Source organism: Echiichthys vipera (assembly GCF_963691815.1).
Source record: "Echiichthys vipera genome assembly, chromosome: 17".
Lineage (NCBI taxonomy): Eukaryota > Metazoa > Chordata > Actinopteri > Perciformes > Trachinidae > Echiichthys > Echiichthys vipera.
In genome coordinates, this window is record NC_139842.1 from 4,150,042 (window position 1) to 4,168,966 (window position 18,925).

Here is an 18,925-nt window from a genome sequence, read left to right on the forward strand (position 1 = left end):
ACGTTTACAGGGCTTGTTTCTCATTTATGTCTTGCTTCCGATAGGGATTCCCAGTGAGGCTAGTTGTAAACCTCCCAGATGTACTGAATTTAGCAAGAGCGATGAATTCAACTATTCTTTTAAAAGCAGAATACATTATTATTAATTCCTATAAGCCATAAACTGTATCCTTCAATTACATGTTACAGTACAAAACCTATAACCTGACTCTTGCCAGATGAATTTCGTTCCGCCTTGCTTCACTCATACATGTGGGATCACTCCATCGTAAAGTGATTTCAGGAGGCCGGGCCTTATCAAAAAATACTTGCATATGATTGGATAAACCACGTCTGTCATCTTTATTGACGTGCTACTTCAACCACTCACGTCGAAACCCGTGACGCTGATGAGAGTGACGCAGGGAAAAGCCAAACCCGGTCGGGAGAAGGGCGAAAACATGATTTCCACCAACAAAAGCCTTAAAAAAGCCTAAAAAGCCGTTCACTGGTGTTCTTTTAACAACACGGATGAAATAGCAGCACTGATGTTGAAGCCTGCTTCCTCAATGCGAGCCGCCATTGTTGTCTGAATCGCAACAGTCGCTTCTCTGCTACATTACATCGTTAAAACCGCCCGGCGGTCCTGTTTGACTCGACCCCCTGAAACACTTTCCTACGGAGTGATCCCAGATTCTTGAGTGGAGCTAGGCGGAAGCAATGCGGAAATAAATTCATCTGGTGATAGTCAGGTTATGTTCACCTGTTGGCGGCACTACAGGAAAATATATCGGGAACAGTACCTCTAGTGATGGGCGGACCAGTTCTTACAGAGAATTTGTTCTTTGTTCTAGTTGATAGATGTCAACACATAGAACCTTACTAGTTTTCATAGTTTTTGCAAAATTTTGCATCAATTTCTCTGTTACACTCCATATTACATGCATGTTCAACAGCTAGTGCTATCTAGCCGCTGCGCAAACTTCTTCTGACCATCCATCTGTCGTTCTTTTTGAAGGGAAAATTAGCAGATGTCCCAGTTTGGGACAACGGTTCATTCTGATTTGTTTAGTGAGTAGTTGCAATTACAATAAATGGCATGTCTAGTAGTGACTGTGCAATAAACCTGTAAATAAAGGGAGGGAAAACGGATCAAAAACCACAAAGAATTCAAATTGTTAACCAGAGTAAGTATGCATTTCTTGTTTCAAAGTCTCTTTAGAAGGGAATTCTGATCACCCAGCCAAATCAACAGCCAACTTTCAGGAAGTTGCTGCTGCTACAACAGGAGGGAGCTTATATTTATTATCTTCTTGGATTGTGTTTCTGAATCATTTGACCTGCAGCTGTGGTTGTCAGTCAACAACGTCCAAAATACAGGTTTGGTGGCCATTTTACATGATTTGTTTGGTGGTTTGTCTATGCTGTGCAGGTCTCGCAAGAGAGTAAATCAAAACTGGCCAGTGTGAATGAGGTAAATTGCTTTTTGATATCTGCTGATGTTGGCCATTTATCACACTGGTGGATGAGGAAAACAAAGAAATGCTTGTGGCTACATGTAATGCACCAACTAATGGCTTTACGACCACAACAAAGATTAACAAACAGCTGGGACAGCATGTAGGACATTTTGAGGAAACCATGGTGGGCAGATAAACGCTGCTAAATGTAATTTATTGAGCAAAGCCATTTCATTCTAACTATTTTCAGGAGAGAAACATGATGATGAAACAGATGATGACTGGAAGTGGACTGTGAAATGGCGACCGGAGGTGGACCGCAACCGTTTTACGTTTAGGAAACAAAATGTGTCGGTTAGGTTAAGGCAACAAACGGTGAGGGTGAGGGTTCAGTATCAAAACAACTTTGTTAGGGTTTAGAAATAAGGTTGTGGTTTGGCTTAGTACTTCTGGGACACAAACACCACAGCTGGGTAAAAGACCTGTGTTTAGGGACCCACCCTCCACTCCAATCTACCTCTCTAAGTAGAACTTTGTGGTCTCATACTAGCTCACCTGCTTTCAGTATGTGGAATACAGACAAAATAAATCTGAGGAATACACACAAATTACTGTGCATTACTTTTCTCACTTATGTGTGAACAGTGATTGAGAGCAGCCTGCCCGCTGACACTTGGACAGTTAACGTATATATTGACCCTTTATCTTTTCCAGGGTGTCAGCTGAGTGCAGATTGAAACGAATCCTACAATTAAATCAGGTTTTATTTGACAACCTATATACCCGGTGTGTCCCCGGACACACACACACAGACACAAATATTCACACACACACACACACACACACAGATCTACTGTATATGTGCCCTGATTTTCTCTTACTGTGTAAATGAATTCCAGTTCATTCCAGCATTAGCTTCACTTTGTAAGTTTGTGTGTGTGTGTGTGTGTGTGTCAGTTTCAGATCAGCTGATCCAGAAGACACTAAAAGCCTCTCCCTCTTGGTCTAATATGACTCATATTTTGACATTCAGATTTGCAAATTAAACCTAATGTTTTAGTTAAAATGTCAACTTTCACACTTCATCTGCTCTGTGCACTGCTGCCCCCTGCTGGGAAGGTCAACAAAATAACAGGCCTGTCAGGAAAAGACACATACAGGCCTATCTATAGGGTGCTGATGCATCGAGGAGTTTGCTATGTTTTATTAAAGGATATGGTTTTGCATTGTTCCATGTTCTAGATATATTCTCTATGTGAAGGCCAACCGGTGCTTGAAATTACATAGTTGTGATTGTACGACTACATCTGTTCTGGTGGGGTGAAAAGCCTGCCGTCATGGCGTGAGTAAGACTCGATGATCTTTTAAACGGGGATAACAGTACACACTTTCAGACGGTCTCTGCTTGAAGGCATTCATGTTGTTGCAATCGGATGGTCACACAGAAAATGCAGAAGTGAGTAAAATGAGACCAAAAGAGCTTAAGAGAGAAGTTCAAGATCAGTGGGAACTCAAGCAGGTACACCTGGCATTTAACGGGAATGGGAGATGACTGATTGGTTTGATTCATGTTATGCCCAGAACACACCTATGTTTTAATTAAGAGACTAAACCTCCTCTGCCCAGGGCAGGATCATGGTCCTGTGAGTCACCTGGGCATGTCTTCTGGAGGCTCTCTATATTGTATATTGCTTGACACCGTAATGGCACCATTGCATTCTTAAACCCATTATTTCCAATGGTGTTTGCTTCACCACTATGACTTTTTACTGTGTTGAACTCTAAGGACCCTGGTCAGCTCACTCTTTAATCTTCAGACGCCAAGGGGAATGGGGCCGTCTCACTGTAAGCCCTGAGTGGCCCTACTGACCAACTTACATTTTAAACACCAAGGGGTCTGATGGGTGCTAGTTATTAGCTCATGCTTTAAGCACCTAGGAGCCTAGTGGTCAGCTTGTGCTGTGTACACTGAGGACCCTAGCAGTTATCCTTATGTGGAGTGAGGCTTTTTACGCTAGCTGGCAGTTGGCAGCCGCAGGGCACTGGCCCCACTGGACCAGTATATAATCCAGCCATGACTTTGCCCATTGTGACTTGCACTAAGAATATTATAGCCTTTATTTATTCTCTTGAGACACTGAGGTTACCCTCATTTTCAATGTTGTCAAGTTTACAAGGCAAATCAAATATTGACATTGGTATCATTATTTGAAACTGACAACATGACAATATACATTTAACAAGAAACAAGAAAGGCAGTCATCTGAAACAGTTGCAATTAGAAACACAGCTGTTCATGACAAAGGTCCTAAACTCTGTGAGTGAAGGGAGCGCGACCAATCTCAGGATGTGCTGTAGCGCGTTCCAAGAGCTAGGGGCATCATAACAAAAAGCAGTCTCGCCAATATTCATATAGACCCAAGGAATATGCCTATCTAACTAGCAAAAGTTGAGTTGAACATGCCCTAAATGCACTCGTGCCATGCACTTTGGACCATGCGCTATAGATCGTCAAAATAGCTCTCAATGTCATGTTCCATAGGCTACACGAAGGTTCCAGGTTCGCATCCCGGCCTGGGCCTTTCTGTGTGGAGTTTGCATGTTCTCCCCGTGTCTGCGTGGGTTTTCTCCGGGTTCTCCGGTTTCCTCCCACAGTCCAAAGACGTGCACGTGTTAGGTTAATTGATTACTCTAAAAATTGCCACGTAGGTGTGAATGGTTGTCCGTCTCTGTTCGTCTCTATGTGTCCTGTGATAGACTGGTGTCCTGTCCAGGGTGTATCCCGCCTCACGCCCGATGTCAGCTGGGATCCAGCCCCCCCCCGACCCCGAACCCGGGATAAGCGGTTGAAGATGAATGAATGAATGAATGTCATGTTCCATTATAATAATAACACAGCTTTCTGACCACACTACCCTGTCAAACCCATTGGTTCCTACTGGATACGTGACTCATCTTACATATATTTAGTATCATTTGTAAAAAAAAAAAAAAAAGGCTCAGTGATTTTCTGAAACAGCTGGCCAATGTGTTTTTTTTTAGACAAAAAGACACATTGGCCAGAATCCAAAACAGATGAATCAACATTTGGTGCTCTAGTGAGTATTTAGGGCAGTAGGACAGTGTAGGCGGGATTGAAAATAATTTACATTGTGTGTGTTCATGGTAATGAAGGCATATGTCATTCACTCACTGTGCAATAGTATGTGTCACTTTAAATAGTTTTCGGGGCAATAATGGAGCTCTGTGGCACGGAGGAAGACGGTACATCAGGCTTTGATGAACACACAGAACTTGTTAATAGGATAAATTCATTGTTGCTGTGGTTTAGAAAGTAGCTCAGAATTTATAATAATAAAAAAAATACACTAGCACCGCCACTTTTATGTCCGTTCTCTGTCTCTCTTTGTCAGTCTCTATTACCTTGTAGAGGGAAATGAGTTTTTCCATTTTGTCCCTCTCTCATTTGCATACACACACAAACACACACACATACACACACACACACACACACACACACACACACACACACACACACACACACACACACACACACACACACACACACACACACACACACACACACACACAGGTTCCTCTCTCTCAGTCGGCCGACAGCCCTGCCAACTCAGGCAGATTATATTAATGAACTGAGGTATTGGCGTTTAATGATGTGTAATGGAGAAATGGACAATGTGACTTCACGAGGTAGCTTTACAGAGCCTGGGTTGGTGAGAGGCAGAGACACAGAGGCAGGGAGGAGAGGGGCAGTAAGGGAAACAGGAAGTTGTGCATTTAACAATAGCAAATATCTTATCCACAGATATGATAAGACGATACTGTACCATTGTGATTTCTGTCGTCTGTCGTCTACGTATTTTCAAATTAGATCTAAACGAGACTCGAAGTTTTGGTTCCGATGTCAAAACAATACTTATTTATGATGGACCAATACATTTATTTGTTTTGTTTTTTATAACGTTCATGTGAATGGAATTTGACTTCACTGACTATATTCTCAACATGGATCAGGTTCTACGAGATTTCCTAAACAGATTTTGTTCAAAAAAGTGGAATTATTTCCATATATTACAGTGTTATTGTTGTTATTTGGGCGGCAGTAGCTCAGTCCATAGGTGACTTGGCTGGGAACCGTAGGGTCACTGGTTCAAGTCCCTGTGTGGACCATATATGGAGCGTGGACTGGTGGCTGGAGAGGTGCCACTTCATCTCCTGGGCACTGCCGAGGTGCTACTGAGGAAGCCACCAAACCCCCAACTGCTCGGGGCGCCGTTCACTGGCAGCCCCCTCGCTCTAACATCTCTCCTTAATTGCATGTATAGGTCCTGTTTGTGCATGTGTGTGTGTATTTTCGGGCCTGTGTGTGTGTAACATGATTAAGAATAAGAGTGAAAAATTTAATTTCCCTGTTGCGGGATCAATAAAGTAATTCTTCTACTTCTTCTGAGTGAGAAATACTAAATACAGAAGCAAAAAAGATTATGAATCATTTCAGACCTAACAGTTTGTGATACAGACACGTACCAGTACAGGTTGGGGGATTGGATGTGAGGTCTTTTGATATGCAGATGCTGGGAATAATTGCTGACGTCATGAGAATGTTCGAAACCTAAAAACGGGGTTATGGTCCAGAAATTTTCTCAAAACCTTCACATACATATTCCTCCCATGATCTCTGAACTTCCTTGTATTTGTAACATAGTTTGAAATGATGGCATTCCCTCTGACATGTCTGCAGGGTTACAGGCTATGCATGTAGTATTTTAGTGTAATAGAGACAGCACCAAGCTCTCGTGTCTGTCCACATGCTGGGACTCGGCCCAGCTGTCTCCTCTGCAGAGAGCGAGACCACTGTCCACAGAAAACTGTTGATCTTTTTCCTCTTATCCCTGTGTTTTCCTTTGGTATGATGCTTCACACACTGGCTGGTAAACACTAGTGCAGTTCATGCAGTTTGCCATTTGGAGACACCACATGTAATTTACAGCTGACCCAAATAGAGCCTGAATCTTCCTGTTGAGAAATATCTTTGATCTCTGTTCTCTCCTCAGGCTACAGTTGGTCTGATCCGGAACCTGGCGCTGTGCCCGGCCAATCAGGCGCCACTGAGGGAGGCAGGTGCTATTCCACGATTGGTCAACCTGCTGCTGAAGGCTCACCAGGACACACAGAGACATGCCTCCTCCGCACAGCAGACATACCAGGTCTGGACCACACACACACACACACGCACACGCACACTCACACGCACGCACACACACACAAACAAAATGTATTGAGCAAAACCAAGCGATACTAAAATAAACAACAATTGAACTATGAAAATATCTTTGAGTTTTAACAAAATAAAGAACTGTTCCCTATTTATTGTCAATCTTGTCTAGTCTGCCTATCAGGGAGAAAGATACCCTTTCATAAGCAGTCAGTCCAGCAAACTTGGGATAACATTGTGTTAAATTGCTAATTTTTATGTGCAAAATGTAATCATTGCCATAATCACAACACCCTCAAGTTCCACTCCATTTGGGGGAGCAGGTTTCGTCCCTTATTGCTTTCTCTGACTTCACTCTCCTCTGTCTTTCTAACTGTTGTCAGGATGGCGTTCGTATGGAGGAAATAGTAGAGGGCTGCACAGGAGCGCTGCACATTCTGGCCAGAGATCCCATGAACAGAGGAGAGATTGCCAACATGCAGACCGTACCATTGTTTGTACAGGTACACTCAGATGCTTGCTACATGGCATGAAGAAATCAGGTTTTCACAAACTAGAAAAAGTTAGAGTTAGAAATTTGGTTCTCATTGGTGGAAGTCTATATCTCGCTCGAAGACATGTTACGTCTGATATTTGTGATGGATAATTATTTTCTCCTACAACACACTTTACATTTTACCAAGGGCGTAGGTTTGATAGGAACACTTCTTGCCAGAAGACCAACATGCACAGTCAATAAGAAAGAAGAACACCTTACACCAGAAATTTAAATAAAATGTTTTTTTAATAAAAATCTACATCCAGCAAAGATGTTTTTAATTTTTTAGATGTTTTAAGCTATTAATACAGCTTCAAATCACCATTAAATCGTCACTGCTAAGACCCCCCTACTGTTACCAGAGATGCAGTTAGCAGAAAGTGCGCAGTACAGTGGGTTGCACGTATACCCCATATCTTGCTTTTTCACCTCTCTTAAAAAAAAAGGCCACATGCAGGTCTTACCGGTTGCAGTGTGTGGAGTTTAAATGACAGGATTATTTGAGATTGGTAAGAATACTGTGAAGTACAATTAAGCAGCACTTTGATAATGGTAGGCTTAAGCCACCATACACCTATGGGTTCACTAGACTGCAAGAAATTAAGTAGCCAATCAACTGTCTCCTTGAAGATATAAAATAGATGAATGACTATGATTTACAGCCGGCTTATGACAGCAGGTTTTACACCCTGTGCCCTTGTGTGGACATTCAGAATACATATAAACATGTCATGTCCTACAACCAAGTCTATTTGAAGCATACTTCACACGTATAGACAGTTTTAAAAGATCCGTGACGGAAAACGTGTTAAAAAAGACCCCAAACTTTAAGATCACAGCTTTATATATGTGTGTGTGTGTGTGTGTGTGTGTGTGTGTGTGTGTGTGTGTGTGTGTGTGTGTGTGTGTGTGTGTGTGTGTGTGTGTGTGTGTGTGTGTGTGTGTGTGTGTGTGTGTGTGTGTGTGTGTGTGTGTGTGTGTGTGTGTGTGTGTGTGTGTGTGTGTGTGTGTGTGTGTGTGTGTGTGTGTGTGTGTGTGTGTGTGTGTCCAGCTGCTGTACTCGTATGTGGAGAATGTAAAGCGAGTATCAGCAGGCGTCCTGTGCGAGCTGGCTCTGGACAAACAGTCAGCAGAGCTCATTGATGCAGAGGGAGCGTCGGCACCGCTCATGGAGCTCCTGCACTCCAACAATGAGGGAATTGGTACGTCTCGCTCCTTTCCTGCTTCAGAGATACTAGATATTAGCCACCGTGTGCTATTCTATGAAAACACACAGACATACACTGGAGATCAAAAGTAGAGAACAAATGATTCATATTTGATTTATTCTGAAATATTTTTTTTTTTTATCGTTCAGAATTTGATAGAATATCCACTGTGTCTATACTACTGCTGTACTAGCATGTTTTTTTAAAATAACCAAGGCACTTCAACAAAAACCTTTATTTTGTGAAAAAAAAACAGTGATCAAAATTAGAGAACAGTAACCATTGTGTCAGAAGAGAAGATTTCAACAACGTTTTCTTCTATAGGATTAAAAAAATGAACAGGAAGTGTAGAGGCCACAGCTTTAAATGACTTTAAATGTGGCAAAGTTGAATGTAAACTGACTTAGCAAATAAACTAGAGGCCATCTTGCCACGGGATCACACCACCATGCAAAATAACCATAAAGTGGTGGGAAAATGGCCCCTTTCCTACTTTGTACCTCCTACTTCCAGCCCCCTTTCTTGGATCACACCCATTTTCATGCTTGACCTTCATTTCGATCTCAACTACACACCTTCTGTGGGCTTTAAGATGTTATGTGGGAGAAACAGTTACATATCGGAGCATCGTTAAGATCCGGCTTTAACTCCACTGCAGAATCTTTAACGCAAATCAGCTTTCTTCTACACTTGTGGGTGAATGTGTTCCTAAACATAAGCATATAATTATCAAACCAAATTCACATACACAACCTATTTCATGTCAGACTCTCTTTTAGACTGACAAATGTGTAAAATACTGTCAATATTGCCGAAGCATGTTAGAGATGAAGAGAAAATGTTGCTAATAATTTAGCATGCACCGTCCACTCTGACAAACATGGTGCTAAATTTTAATTTTAGTGTTGGTTCCTCTACGGTCGTCAGACATTACAATGCACTCTGTTAAATAACATGTGATTTTCCAAAGCCTGAGCCAAGAGGAGGTGCAGACGTCTAGTGCTCTCTCAGGCCACTTGAATTATAATATGATGAAAGGATTATTATGGATTTTTGCCAAAAAACCTGCCCACCCCAGCTTTCAATAGCTAATTAAGATGAACAGGGGGTCTCTAGTTCTTTCGTACTGGCCTCTAGCCCGTATAAATAGCTGGGCAAATACTTAAATGTGCTCCTGTGACTCTTTCACTGAATCCTTATGTTGTGCAGCATTGTCAGCAAGCTTTGTTAAATGGTTAGTTTTAGGTATCAAATCTGAAAGAGCGTATTATGGTATCTTTAAAAATGACTGATTGCAATATGGTTCCCTGAAGGCAACTTCTTCCTGAGAAGAAGTCCATAGGAAAAATAAAAAGTTACATGTTGGTTTGTTGAGATTAAAGCGTGACATTAATATGACTCAAAAATATGGATTTTAACACAGTAAACTGCAACAGTGACTGTAATAAAAGGGACACTTGAATAAAAAAAAACACATTATAATGATTGGTTAAATTTGTGCAATTGCAAAACTGAATATTTATATTTTGTGCACAGTGAGAGTACATAAGAGCGGCAGAGAGGACAAGTTAATGCCTGGCTTCCCCCCTTTAATCTGTTTATAAGTGACTGTATTGCTGCCGTCTCCCCGCAGCCACCTACGCCGCAGCAGTGCTGTTCCGAATTTCGGAGGACAAGAGTTCAGACTACAGGAAGAGAGTGTCAGTGGAGCTCACACACTCACTTTTCAAACATGACCCTGTGGCCTGGGAAATGGTAAGAGCTCTGTGTGTGTGTGTGTGTGTGTGTGTGTGTGTGGATGTAGAGATTTTGTAATGAGGTAAAGGTTTAACTAACACCACCCTAAAAGACACAGCTATACCCACAATATATCTCAATAAAATACACAAGTGCACCCACTCTTTAAAAAAAAGTATAATTTAGTCTTGACTTCCTAAAACTGCTCTGGTGAACAAAACTTCCTCTTCTTGTTTTTCTGGATCTCAGCACATTTTTCACACAGGCACACACTATTCAACATAATGCCTCGCCCATTTGCTGTGCATCCTTTCCTATGCTTACTTTAAGTGTCCCTTCAGAGTATAGCCTCCAGTGTTTGTGAAAGATTTGAATGCTAATACATAGCTTAACCACGCAAGCCTCCGAACTCTCCCCCCAACATATCTATTAAGCTTAGATCATCAGATAATTTTAATAATATGGAGGAAAAACATCTTGCATACCTTATAACCCTATTAAGTAGTGACCCAGTACCAATAGTGGTACTGCTGGACCACAAATATGCTGTGTACCAAACAGTCACACATTTCTCTCTCTAACTGGGGTTCTTACTTTTTCTTTCTTTTATATTTTGTCCAAAGTTATTTGTATCTTCAAGTGCACTTCTTCATCCACTTGTGTTTTCCTATGTGAGCAATTATAGTTGTTCAGTGGACTGATGTTAGTTCAGCGTGAGAATAGTATTTGGTCAGTTGAATTGGTTTGTGTGTGTGTGTGTGTGTGTGTGTACGTGTGCGTGTGCGTGTGCGTGTGTGTGTGTGTGCGTGCGCGTGCGTGTGTGTGTGTGCGTGTGCGTGTGCGCGTGCGTGTGTGTGTGTGTCTACCTTCACCATCTCCCCTGTGATAAATGCTTTATTGACCTGTCTACTCAAGACAGAAACAGTGTTGCCATAGCAGTGTACAAAATTATCGACTATTTTGTTGGTCCCTGTCTTTGTCTGTTTCTCTGCAGGCCCATACTGTGGTTCCTTTGGAACCTACATACCTAGCTGATGGTAAGTATTTTTATTAACAGGGGAATACTCCCAAGACATCTACAAATACACATTTAACATATTTTGGGGCTCAAACATTCTTTGCCAGGGCACAGAACTAGTGTGGTGACCTCTCAACGATGGACATCGACAAGGCCAACCCTCTATTACAACTTAATTACTTAGTTATTGATTCACTGTACTCACCAGAGTGATTGCTGAGATATGAGATCGCAGAAACATCACTGAGTCCTTACCCCAAGTGAAGGAGTTCAAGTACCTCGGGATCATGTTCACGAGTGAGGGGACGATGGAGCGTGAGTTTGGCCGGAGAATCGGAGCAGCGGGGGCGGTGCTGCAGTCGCTCTACCGCACCGTTGTGACGAAAAGAGAGCTGAGGAAGACAAAGCTCTGGATCTACCGGTCAGTCTTCGTTCCTACCCTCACCTGTGGTCATGAAAGCTGGCTCATGACCGAAAGAAAGAGGTCGCGGGTACAAGCGGCCGAAATGGGTTTTGAGGGTGGCTCGAGTCTCCCTTAGAGAGAGGGGGAGAAGTTCAGCATCCGTGAGGAACTCGGAGTAGAGCCGCTGCTCCTTTGCGTTGAAAGGAGCCAGTTGAGGTGGTTCAGGATCATCTGGTAAGGATGAACCCTGGGCGCCTCCCTAGGGAGGTGTTCCAGGCACGTCCAGCTGGGAGGAGGGCTCGGGGAAGACCCAGGACCAGGTGGAGAGATTAGATCTCCACACTGGCCTAGGAACGCCTCGGGATCCCCCAGTTAGAGCTGGTTAATGTGGCCCGGGAAAGGGAAGTTTGGGGTCCCCTGCTAAAGCTGCTGCCCCCGGAACCCGACCCCGGATAAGAGGCTGAAGATGAGATGAGATGAGAAACATCAATGCAACTGATGTCCAAATCCAGTGGGGCAAGAAACAATAGTTCTAATATCTAAAATGATTTATGTTAAATTAAGAAGAGAGTACAACCAAAATGTGGTCTTGGTCTTGTTAGACTGAAAACTAACACACAGCAAACACTCTAAAACACACTATTTTTATCCCCCTCCGTGTTCTCTATCAAACGCAAGCTCCCTGCATCTTCCTTCCTGACAACTCTCAAAACATCACAATAGGTGGAGAGGGCCTCAGACAAACCGCACAGGCTCATTAGACAGAATTCCCAGGGGGAAACTGAGTTGTCAACACAGCAGCAAACACTTGAGACAACAAACAAAATGACTAGGTGTTAAAATAAAGCTGGGCATCAACATGCACAACAATCACCCAGCCTGTACACATACAGAGTTAATATTAGTATTCCTGTCGTAAACCTCCTCAACAGCAGAACCAAGACTGTGTTCTGTACCACTCACTCACACACACACACACACACACGCACGCACGCACACACACACACACATAAACCTGTGATCTTGGAGTTCGGGGTGTATTTTCATCAGGGTGTGTGTGTGTGTGTGGGGGGGGGGGGGGGGGGGGGGGGCGTGTGAGGTCAGGCAGAGGGAAGAGTGTGGGTCTTTGGAGGGAAGCAGAGTTGCTAAAATTTTGCTGCTGTGCGACATGCCAGGAAGGTAAGAATTGCTTTAAAAGTAAATGTTCAGTTCTATTTTTGTTAAGTCCACACCTGATGTATCCTGACAGTCCACTGTCGGCAACGTACACATGAATGCATGTGTGTGTGTGTGTGATATCATTATCACATTCAAACATGTCTATTCAGAAAGGGCCAAATGCTTGGCCTCTATAAGGCCCCTTCCAGCTTTCTTGAGAACTGCTCATCGAAACAACTTCACACTCGACACACCTGGAGTCCCCTAGCAATGCTCCAATTTAGCCCACATGTCTGTTGTTAACAGCTAGCTATTTGGGACCAGCGGGGGTGTACAAATTTGTTTAAAGTTTAACATTGGAGAGGAACCCTGATAGATCCGTTAATGGTTTGAACAGAAATATGTCATACATTAAGTACACTGCAAAACGTCATCTGATCTCTAATATGAAAGCAGTGAAAATGAATAAGGTATGGAAAAATACTTGTGGGAAAGCTAGTGCAATATTAAAATCATGTTTGTTATATTATAGTTTAAATTAAACCGTGTCAACTTCTTATCATGTTCAAACCCTCCTCTCATGTTCAACGAACTAAAATCACCTCACCCTTCATATAGCACCTACCTGCAACTCTGCAGTGCTGGCTCTCCCTGCATCACCCTCACCACTGTTAGTTTCCACCACTGTTAGTTTCCACCACTGTTAATCTCCACTGCTTTCAGTGGAGATGAATAAACTAGGGTTGGGGAGTAACGGATTACTTGTAACGGCGTTATGTATTTAAAATACAAAATACGAGTGACTGCAATAAGGAAAGTTCCCCCGCTCTCTCTTCGCTCTTTTCTCCCCCTTAACTATTGTTAATTGTTCTTCTCCTCTCATTTCCTTTGTGTACATACTTTGTGTAAATCCCTCAATCTTACATCTTTAATTAATGCTTAAGTCTTCATCCCGTGTGTGTGTGTGTGTGTGTGTGTGTGTGTGTGTCTGTCTGTCTGTGTGTGTGAGAGAGATTTAGGAGGATACTGGTCCTATTGATCTCCAAGTCTACTTTTTTCCCCAGACTTTTAATCCACCACAGTAGTTCATGCACGCACGCACACACAGCTGTCATGAGTTATAATGGAGGTCAATTGAAGGTGGCGATTTCATAGCGCAGTTGTCAGTGCAGAATTACCTCCTTTATTCAGTATTCTGATGTCTCTCGGTTACACCTTCCACATGCACCGTCATTCATCCTCCACACATTCATCCTAAGGCCTTTGCTTTTTACACTTTGAGCTTAAGTGCCTGCAGATTACTTCACAGTGAAGTTAATAACAAGGGTTCATATGTGTCCCAGAACATGTGGAAAACCTGGAATGATATCAGTTAGTTTTCTTCTAGCTGGAAAATGGCAGATTCAAATTTATATATGTAATATTTTTGCCGCCTGTTGTAGCAGTTGTTGCCAGTTGAGGTGGTTCGGGCATCTAGTAAGGATGCCCCCTGGGCGCCTCCCTAGGGAGGTGTTCCAGGCACGTCCTGCTGGGAGGAGGCCTCGGGGAAGACCCAGGACCAGGTGGAGAGATTATATCTCCACACTGGCCTGGGAACGCCTCAGGATCCCCCAGTTAGAGCTGGTTAATGTGGCCCGGGAAAGGGAAGTTTGGGGTCGCCTGCTAAAGCTGCTGCCCCCGCGACCCGACCCCGGATAAGCGGATGGCGATGAGATGAGATGAGACCAACTAGTTGTTTCACCCAAACCTCACCACTATGATACCTTGCGCTATCTCTACTTAAAATATATGATGACTTAACTGAGCTGACTGTAAACATGTGAACATCGCTGCAGGAAACATTTCATCTTGTCCTTTTTAAAATTACGGTTTGGATCTGCTATGAAAGATTTCACAAGATCCCTTGTTGTGATTTGGTGTCAAATGCAATTGACTTGACTGTGCAGCATTAAAGAGCATCCACACCAAGAACTATAACCATAATGAAAACTATAAATATGTAGTTTTAAAAGACATTTTGACTCAAGTAGAATCCACAGCACAACAATAATGACAACGACAGTGCCGAAATATATATCATTGGATCACATTCAGATGATATAACAGAAACACTGACAGCCAATCAACAACCATCTGAATTTACAGGCCATCACATTCAAACTCTTTATAATAATAAATAAAGTGCAATAAGGTGACAGCTACTTACTGACTCAACCGCATCTATCAATCTCTTTCCGAGCCTCCATGGTGCAGAAAGACACACAGCAGCGGCTACTTTTCAACAGTTTTTTTTTACATGTAATTTATATTCTTATTAATAAGAAGAATGAAAAATAAAAGCTAAATCAAGTGCTTTATACTTGTTGTATCTAACTTTTTTGATGTAAGCAAATTTGATGGCATTTAGGAAAGACAATAACGCAGCAGACGAGGGACATGTGGAGCTACGACACAGCTAAAGCATGCAGCGTGTGCGTGCCGTGGTGCCACCGTTAACAGAGCGTTATCGTGTGGATGTAAAGTAAAATAATGTAAGCTATCAACTGATAACTAGGTAACATATGATACAATGCATATTTGTCCAGCACCTTATTAATAACATCACTATATTTACTGATTGCCACAACAAGTGGACGCCACAACAGAAACAAGCAAGTTTATGTGAATAGTAACCAGGTGGTAACAGCGACAATTCCCATCTCCAGTGAACGCAGCATAAAATCCCACTCTGTGTCTCATTCATATAATGTTAATCACAATACAAATGTCACAAATATCAAGGGGAATTTTCCTCTAAAGCTCAGTTCAGACCGAAGATTCGCAACAAGACAAAGTTGACATTTGCAACTACATGTAATATGCAGGTCTGAAATGTTCTGAAACGACAACATCAGCCGTTTTGAGTCCAGATGTGAGTGTGTGTGTTCACACCGCTGCAACTTTTACCTGCATCATTCTAAAACAGCTTCATCTTATCACAAATCTTTGGTCTGAACTGGGCTATAGACTCTCCCATCTTCCAAGGTAAGGAATGACTTCCATCTGCTTGGAGGTGTACATTTGAAGCTTTATTTTGCATTGCTCCAAATTTGTATGGGACAGCCTGTTTGTACACAATTACAGTGTAAATCATCGTCAATGTTCAAACTGGAGCTAGATTTGAACTTTCACTTGACTTCTATACTCTTCTCACACCAAGAACAAACTGTCAGCAATCTTGCAGTTCAGGATCAAATAGGATCAAATAAGGTTCAAATGGTTGAAAGCAGTGCTGCCAGATGGTGCCAAATACCCTATCAGCAGGGTGTGAACTACAGGGGAGCCGGGGGAAGCTTGGCTGCTCTTAATAACACATGAACACCACTGAAAACATGACATGAGCAAAAATATTAACAATATGCTATTTTTGCCATATACTTATATTTTTATGCATCGTCATCATCAAGGATCATGCATAAAATGTACGCAGTTATTGGGGGAGGATTCATGCGTTTGTGGGATTCATCAATTCTTCACCTAAATAAATAAACCTGCAGGTGTGAAGCATGTAATAAACCGTGGCTGCGCCGAAACTTTCCAACTCAGTCGGTGCACTGAACCTCTATATTCAACATATCTGCGTCCTATTTGTTCCAATCAACTATAGGACATAGTGCATTACTCTGCAGTAGTCTGAGTATTCTGTTCACGGCTTTAGTTGACTGTATTGCATCATATTGTAAAAAAAAAAAGCGAGTGCCCCCAAAAGTAATAGTTTAGTTTGGACACTGCCTATTAGAGCCTCAGAACCATCTGACTGTCAGTAGTATCTCATTCAATTTTGTTCAGAAGACGGTTTTTTGTCAGACTTATTCCATACCCATTGTTTTTAATGATAATTTGACATTTTGAAAAATAATTTATCCACTCAACAATATGTGGACTTACAGGGGGTTACAGAAAAAGTTGAGTCTACAATAATACTTGCGCACATAGAGCTCATTCATAAAAATAAATAAATCATTCTCTGCTCCTCTGTGTCTCAGAGTTAGATGGCTCTTACCCTTCCTATGGCTACACTGATCTGCCTCTGGACAGCCTGCCGCTAGATCCTGACCTCCATGAGACTTACATCCCCGATATGAGCTACGACCCAAGACAAGCCTACCCTGAACCCCTCTAACAGGTAAACACACACGCAACACTGTTGGCAGTTTTAAGTTCAATGCTTTTATTTGAGAAGATATTGTGTCATTGGTAAACTTTTGACAATTTCAGAAATGGAGTTTCTTAAAATGACTCACACTTGCATAGCGGTGACACTATCATCCCCCAGGGAAAATTCAAATATTGGAGATCTCAGCTGGGTCTACCGTTTGCACCTAGTTCAACGCTAAAGAGGGAAACTGATGATTTTTCAACAAGCTGACAAGAGTCACCCCGTGGACTATTGCTGGCGGGTGAGCGAGGAGCTCCAATCACTGGCGCCGTTCGCTGCAGTGACAAAGAGCCAGCTGAAAACTGCCAGTTCCAGCTAATGCTAGTGCTAGCTAGCTAACGTTAGCTTTGTTCTTTTATGTGAAAAGTGACAACACACTGTGAAAGGATCAAAGTCCTGAGAATTTCACAATAACAACACCCATAAACAAGTTAACTGCTATTTTAATGTACAAAGTGCCCTGTATGTATCATTAAGCCTCTATCGGGAGCTCCAGCATGGCAACCTGTAAATCACAAAGTAGCCGCACCCTAAGGCATCCCCTGATTTATGGTCTAGTTTATTCTAAATGGGACCATAATTTACAGAATGAAAATCATCCAAGAAGACTTGAAACGACTGAGACCACAAAGTAATTTGCTGAGGTAAAAAAGTCAGAAGTATGCTTATTTTTCCATAGACCAGTAGAAAAAATGCAGATTTAATATACTTCTGCATTGGCTTCACCTTTTTAGACCCAGAAGCTACGTCCATCTTTATTATAAAGTCTATGGGCTCACCAAGTCCAGACGCCTGCTCACCAGTCTTAATCCCCAATAAAATAAAAACTAGCCTGTTACAAAACAATTCACCCTCCTAAGTGTTGCCATTGAGATATGACTTAAACATACAGACGAGAGTGTTTTTCGTAAACAAGCCCTAAAGAGATTTAATTATGCTGTGAAAATTGGCCTGTTTAACTTGGGGGTCAATGAGAAACTGCTCTATTGTGCAAACTACTCCTACTGGCCACTCGGAGAACTGCATTATTTGGCACCTCCGTACTGGATCGACCAGGAACTCGCTGTGGTGGGGGCTTGGTCCAGACGAAAGCTTCCTACTTGATCCACAGACATGAGAAGAAAGTGATCAAGCCTACTTCCAAAATTGTCGAACTATTCATTTAGATGGATTTTGCCGTAGAAAACCTGTTGCCAGTAAAATTAGGTGCGCAGTCTTGGGTGTAACATTTCTACTATGTATATTTATTGTAGTGTCAGTGGTGGTATTTTATATTTCTTCTAATCTTTTTGAATCCAGTCTAATTGATGATCATTCTTGAGAATATTGGCTTTTTTTTTTTTTTTGTTGCAGGAGAATAAAACAAATGCTGAAAGAAAATGAGAGAATGAGCAAATCACAGGAAGAAAGACTGGAGGAATGAATGGAGGAAGACGGGGATCGGAGTTTTTAATCACAGAGGGAATCAGTCCTTTCCAATGGGTGGGGTTAAAAAAATCCCATTTTGCAATCAAGAACTTTCAAAAGAGGTTGAATATTAAAAAGAAGAAAGATTTATTGTTGCTGTAAATTAAATATGTAACTTTGTTATAATGTTTTACTGTGGGGTGGAAGTGGGGGGGGGGGTATCTGAAGTCTTGAGGCAGTGTTACACGGGTAACTTTTTGAAGCAATCAAATTAAGCAAGAATGCATTACATTAACAGTTTCAGACATGTGGGGCAACAGGAGCGGCTCAACCAAACTCTGCTGATAATCCTTACCAAATGTTTTTGCATCCCATCTGTTAGAGAGAATTTGAATTCGCTGAAATGTTATGGCATCAGTGTGACATCAGAGATGCAATGCCTGCTAAAAAATATTAATTGTGATATAAAGAGATTTCTATTCCCACATGTGGATACCTCATAGGAAACACCCATACTAGTCATTAAGAATTCCATTACATTATACCGTAATTTCCGGACTATAAAGCGCACCTGACTAAAAGCCTCA

General features: G+C 42.1%; 1 protein-coding gene across 1 annotated transcript in view; it reads left to right on the forward strand.

Annotated features, from left to right (window-relative positions):
• LOC310960426 (junction plakoglobin-like) overlaps positions 1–18,455 on the forward strand; it is a 124,325-nt gene extending 105,870 nt beyond the window's left edge. The window contains exons 11-17 of the mRNA XM_083932130.1: positions 6,511–6,663; positions 7,055–7,174; positions 8,261–8,411; positions 10,051–10,172; positions 11,149–11,191; positions 16,759–16,898; positions 18,285–18,455. Of these exons, the coding sequence (XP_083788256.1) occupies positions 6,511–6,663; positions 7,055–7,174; positions 8,261–8,411; positions 10,051–10,172; positions 11,149–11,191; positions 16,759–16,895 (726 nt within the window). The 3' untranslated portion in view covers positions 16,896–16,898; positions 18,285–18,455. The remainder of the gene's footprint in view (positions 1–6,510; positions 6,664–7,054; positions 7,175–8,260; positions 8,412–10,050; positions 10,173–11,148; positions 11,192–16,758; positions 16,899–18,284) is intronic.
• Positions 18,456–18,925: the final 470 nt, after the last annotated feature.